At 51.5% G+C, this 4,581-nt stretch overlaps 1 protein-coding gene, 1 long non-coding RNA gene and 1 other non-coding gene across 3 annotated transcripts; 1 reads left to right on the forward strand and 2 right to left on the reverse strand.

The window, feature by feature from the left end:
• Positions 1 to 141: 141 nt before the first annotated feature.
• Positions 142 to 259, reverse strand: TRNAL-CAA (transfer RNA leucine (anticodon CAA)). The gene is made up of 2 exons: positions 222 to 259; positions 142 to 187 (listed from the first exon to the last, which is right to left on the reverse strand). It is a non-coding gene; the product is annotated as a tRNA-Leu (tRNA).
• A 191-nt stretch (positions 260 to 450) lies between these two features.
• LOC131564001 (cytochrome c oxidase subunit 7B, mitochondrial) lies at positions 451 to 2,907 on the forward strand. The gene is made up of 3 exons (XM_058814254.1): positions 451 to 570; positions 2,005 to 2,129; positions 2,709 to 2,907. Exons 1-3 carry the CDS (start codon positions 534 to 536, stop codon positions 2,781 to 2,783), a joined length of 237 nt encoding a protein of 78 aa, XP_058670237.1. The 5' UTR covers positions 451 to 533; the 3' UTR covers positions 2,784 to 2,907.
• On the reverse strand, positions 1,733 to 3,508 carry LOC131564002 (uncharacterized). Its single transcript, XR_009275339.1, has 2 exons — positions 3,106 to 3,508; positions 1,733 to 2,194 (listed from the first exon to the last, which is right to left on the reverse strand). It is a non-coding gene; the product is annotated as an uncharacterized LOC131564002 (long non-coding RNA).
• Between the last annotated feature and the right edge of the window lie 1,073 nt (positions 3,509 to 4,581).

Below are 4,581 nucleotides of genomic sequence, written 5' to 3' on the forward strand. Positions count from 1 at the left end.
CAGCTTTGTATTTCACATCACGCTACATGTTTTGTTTTTAAATTATTTCTGATTTCTATTTGTACTGAAATCCCAGATTTTTTTCAGCTCGGCGCTTTCGCAGATTTAAATTAAGCAACACAGCGAGGAAAAAAAAAGTGGTGTCAGAAGTGGGATTCGAACCCACGCCTCCATACGGAGACCAGAACACCCATCCCCGCTAACGGGAAAGCGCGGAACGCCTTGAGTCTGGCGCCTTAGACCACTCGGCCATCCTGACACTGCGATCGCGGTTGAGTCTGGGACGAACTTACCACTGTCAGCACTGCTCAATTCGTTTCTCTGCACCCTCGGGCTCATCACAGAGAGCCCGTCTGTACCCGGGAGGTGGCGAACAGCAGCCAGGGAACGGCCAGCTCGGCCCGGCCCGGTCCCGGAGCTCAGCCGCAGCGAGGAGGAGCCCGGCGTTACCCACAGGCCCCCGCCGCGCCGCCACTTCCGCCGCAACCATTTTGTTCTTCACCGGCGTCAAGGGTACGCGCTCGGCTCTCATCATGTTCCCTCTGGCCAGGGCCGCGCAGAGCCTCGTCGGTAAGCGCAGGGTCGGCTCTCGGGGTGTGGGGGCTTCCTCAGGGGTCTCCCCGGTTTGTGCCTTCCCCTGTGCGGGCTGTCCCCTCAGCCCTGTGCACCGGGGACGGTCGTGAGGGCACCTCAGGTGCTGCGGGCGGCTCTGGCGTCCTTCGCCTCCCGCTTTTTTTAAATTTCTTTCAGCCTTTTTTAATCTCCTAGTTGCTTTTTGGTATAGGACTGCTTTCCTTGGTGCTTTCTTTCCCTGGTACTAAAGGCACATTCTGGCCTGGTAGTGTGTGGTGACTAGGGGCAGTCAATACCCAGCCCTTAAAGTCAAGGTGAGAGTTGGCCCTTCAGTGATACCGAGCCAGCAGGGTCTGTTCAGTTGGTCCTTGGTGCTTGCTTTTCCTAGTACGTAAAAGCACATTCCTTGGTGCTTTCTTTCTGTGGTACTAAAGGCACATTCTGGCCTGGTAGTATGTGGTGACAAGGGGCCGTCAATACCCAGCCTTTAAAGTCAAGGTTAGAGTTGGCCCTTCAGTGATACGGACCCAGCAGGGTCTGTTCTCTGCTCCTGCGGCACCATGGGCTCATCCCATGCCGGCACCTAGAATAAATGTATCTCTGTAGATACTCAGGCTTTTTTGTGTTTAAATAAACGCCTTGTGCAGCCTTAGAGAGCATGCGAGGGATGTAGTAACATGGGTATCACCAGCATCTTCTCTAATCACGGTGGGGTAAAAATGCAAACCATTGACCTGAGACCGAAAGGTGTTATTTTGTAATATCTTTATGCACACATCATCCTCTCATCAAATGCTTTGTGCACAACTAATGGGCAGTCTATCTTTTGTAGCTGTTGTTTTGATTTTTCACTGTTGCCCTCTCTTTAATAAGTGTACCTTTCATAGTGTACACTTATAATGTACATAATTTGAAGATATCCCCTTGTATTTTTTCTCTATTATTTATCTCATGCCCACGGGTTATTTCAGTTTCCTTCCTCCCCTCCCTTCAAAAAAAAAAAAAATCCTGAGGGAATGAGGCAGGAATTACCCCATCATTTGATGGTGAGCTTCATCCTGACATTGCCTGGGTACACATTCTTCCAGGATAGATATTTGCATATAGAAATCTAAAAATGCTAAGCACTAAACAAAATAGTAGAGAAACAGTAAACATATTAAAGAAAAGGTTATCATAGGGAATTTTATTTATTGGAATTAGACTTAATAACTTTCTAGAGAGAAATTGAGAGAGCTGAAAAAAAATTAAAGTATTTATGTATATCCTGTGTTTTGGAGTAACGCCAGAGTTCAAAATCCAAGTTAATATTTTTTCCGGGATTTTTAGTCTTTTAACACTAACACTTGCCTCTCTGTTGGTGGGAGATGAGGACTGGGGATGGTTTGAGGATGTATTTGAGTTGATTTCTGTACTTGTTGGCACCCTCAGCTCGTGGCATCCAGCACACTGCAGTGAGAGGAGCTCATCGCAAGCACGAGCCCACCTTCCACGATAAATATGGAACCATGGTCCTCCTCGGGGGAGCCTCCATGTTCACTGCTGTCTGGGGCTATGTAAGTTGGTTTTGTCACCACTCCCTTGTGACTCAAGCTGCAGGCTTTAAAAGTGTCGCTTTTGCCTGTTTGAAATAAATTCAGTGGTCAGAATTTAGGAGCTTCTTGCATAAGCAAACAGTGATGTGATAGAGGGGAAAGTTCTTTTAATTGCCAGCATGGTTTTGAGTTGTTACTCAAATTTCTGCATCAGTGTATTGCCTGATTTGAAAATGTGTCAGAAACAGAAGTGTTCTTAATTTTACTTGGGTTTTCAAACCTCTACAGGTACAGCAGCAAAACTTATAAAGATATGCTATAAGATAAAAATATAACTATAAGATAAAGATATAAGATAAAAATACCAACATGGTGGTGGGGTGTTATATTGCATATTCTTTCTTCTACAGTTGGAGATTTTCAAAGAGAAAACTGAAACATTGAAATACCATTCAATATAAATATATTGTACTTCTTTAATTAGAAGGTTAATGAGATGTTGTGTTCTAATAACAAGAGCTGAAAACAATAAAAACAACCCTATGTCTGAATGTTTCTTTGATTTCAGAGTTAATAATCTTGGGTTTTGTCCCTTTACAGGTGTTCACATCGCTGAATGTTGAGTGGGGCATTTCCCCTGTTGGCAGAGTCACTCCCAGTGAGTGGAGAGAGTAACAGCCTCTGCTTCTAATGAACTGGTCTAGAGTTTCACTGAGGAAATGGTCCTGTAGTGGCATTTGTTCCCTGATTACCACTTGGACAGTGGCATTCCTGGTCTAATAAATGTATTAGAAACCTGTCTGGCTTTTCAAGGTTTCCTCTGTGCTCTGCTTCTGCTGAAGTGTAGGAAATAGTGTGAAAACTCCAAGTAATTTTACACAGTCCCAGTTATTGCTGTAGAGATCAGTGGTGGATAAAGGACAAGTCCAGAACTGACTTTTTATTTAGCCAGGTGTGTGTGTGAACCAACCCCACTACAGAGCACACATTCCTTTACCTCTGACTTGTAATGACAAAGTCGAGATCCCTTTTTTCCCCACTAAAGGATTTTTATGGCTTGAATCCTTCTGCCAGTGCGCTGCTTCTCCTGAGACCCTTGAGAGTTGTGAAGAAATTAAATTCAGTTTTGAGTTGGAGAGGCTTCATAGGAGCAGGCAGCAACCCAGGATCAATGGGACTTTGGTAATGAATTCTTATGGAATCTTAGAGTGATTTGGGGCGGAAGGGACTCAGATTTGGGGTGTTCCAGCCCTGTCTGTGCATTTACCTTCTGTTTACAGCAGAAGTAACCAGAGAAATGGGGTGGGAGAGGAACAGTTACCGGCTCATGCTGGTGTTTGATGATCAGAGATCCCAGGCTGCTTTGGCTTGGGAGGGATTTGAAGCACACCTCGTTGCGGTGGCTGTGCGGCGGGCGGGCTCCTGTCGCGATACGGTGACAGCGACCGCGGCTGCGGCCCCGCCTTTCCCGCCACCGTCACGTGTCCGCCCGCGTCACGTGGCGGTGGGCGGGGCCTACCGGGTGATCACGTGGCAGTGGGCGGGGCCCGAGCCGGGCGGTCACGTGGCGCGGCGGGGAAGAGCGCGGCGGTGCCGGGCCGGGAGCGGCGCTCGGAGCCCGCGGTCTCGGTGAGTGCGGGCCCCGCTCGGGGCTGCCCTCCCTCCCTCCCTCCCTCCCTCCGGCAGCGCGGACCCGCCCCGGGATCCTGCCTTGCTTGTTTCCCTCCGGCAGCGCGGACGCTCCTTGGGGTCCCGCCTTGTTTGTTTCCCTCCAGCGGCGCGGAGCCGCCTCGGGGCTGTCCCCGGCAGTGCAGACCCTCGGGGGGTTCCCGCTTCCCTCAGTGGCGCAGACCAGGGGCGCTGCCGCGGCCTCAGGTGCGTGCGGACCCGCCTTGAGGGCTCCCGCCTTCCCCGTGCTCCGGGGCTGTCCCCGGGCCGTTGTCACCGTGTCCTCGGCGGAGAGGGGGTGCCGGGCTGCGTGCCCCGGACGGGGCGGGAGGGTCCGGGCCCCAAAACCCGCCTGGTGTGTGAGGGTGCCCTCAACCAGGGGGTGCCTTGGGGCTTCACCCCCACAGCGCCTCGGCGGCACCTCCGTGTCCCGGCAGCCCCGGGGCCGGCACGGCGGCTCCCGCTCGGCCGCTGCCCCGGGGAGTAGCGGGGCCGAGCCGGGCTCTGCTCCCGGGGGTGCAGCCGGACCCGCGGGTGCGCTCGGCCGGGAGCAGCCACGGTTCGGGCCCCGGCACGCAGGAGGTCCGAGCTCCCTTGGAAAATCCCTCCTGTGCTGCTGTCACTGGCCGGAGAAAGTCTCGGAGCGCTTGAGTCACTGAGTGGCTGTTCCAATTCTGGGCTGCTCAGCTTGGCCCTCTGAAACTCCTTACTTAGTGTTTATTCTGTTGTCACCTTATGTCACCTCATGATGGCAGGGCTCTGTGCACAAGCACCTTTTTCTTATTAAAAGCATAGTGTGGTTATT

This window comes from Ammospiza caudacuta, chromosome 14 (assembly GCF_027887145.1).
Source record: "Ammospiza caudacuta isolate bAmmCau1 chromosome 14, bAmmCau1.pri, whole genome shotgun sequence".
Classification (NCBI taxonomy): Eukaryota; Metazoa; Chordata; class Aves; order Passeriformes; family Passerellidae; genus Ammospiza; species Ammospiza caudacuta.

Coding starts and splice junctions, on each gene's coding strand:
- LOC131564001 (XM_058814254.1), top strand. CDS start 534: ATGTTCCCTCTGGCCAGGGCCGCGCAGAGCCTCGTCG. Junction 571..2,004: donor GGCCGCGCAGAGCCTCGTCG/GTAAGCGCAGGG, acceptor TGGCACCCTCAG/CTCGTGGCATCCAGCACACT. Junction 2,130..2,708: donor TCACTGCTGTCTGGGGCTAT/GTAAGTTGGTTT, acceptor GTCCCTTTACAG/GTGTTCACATCGCTGAATGT.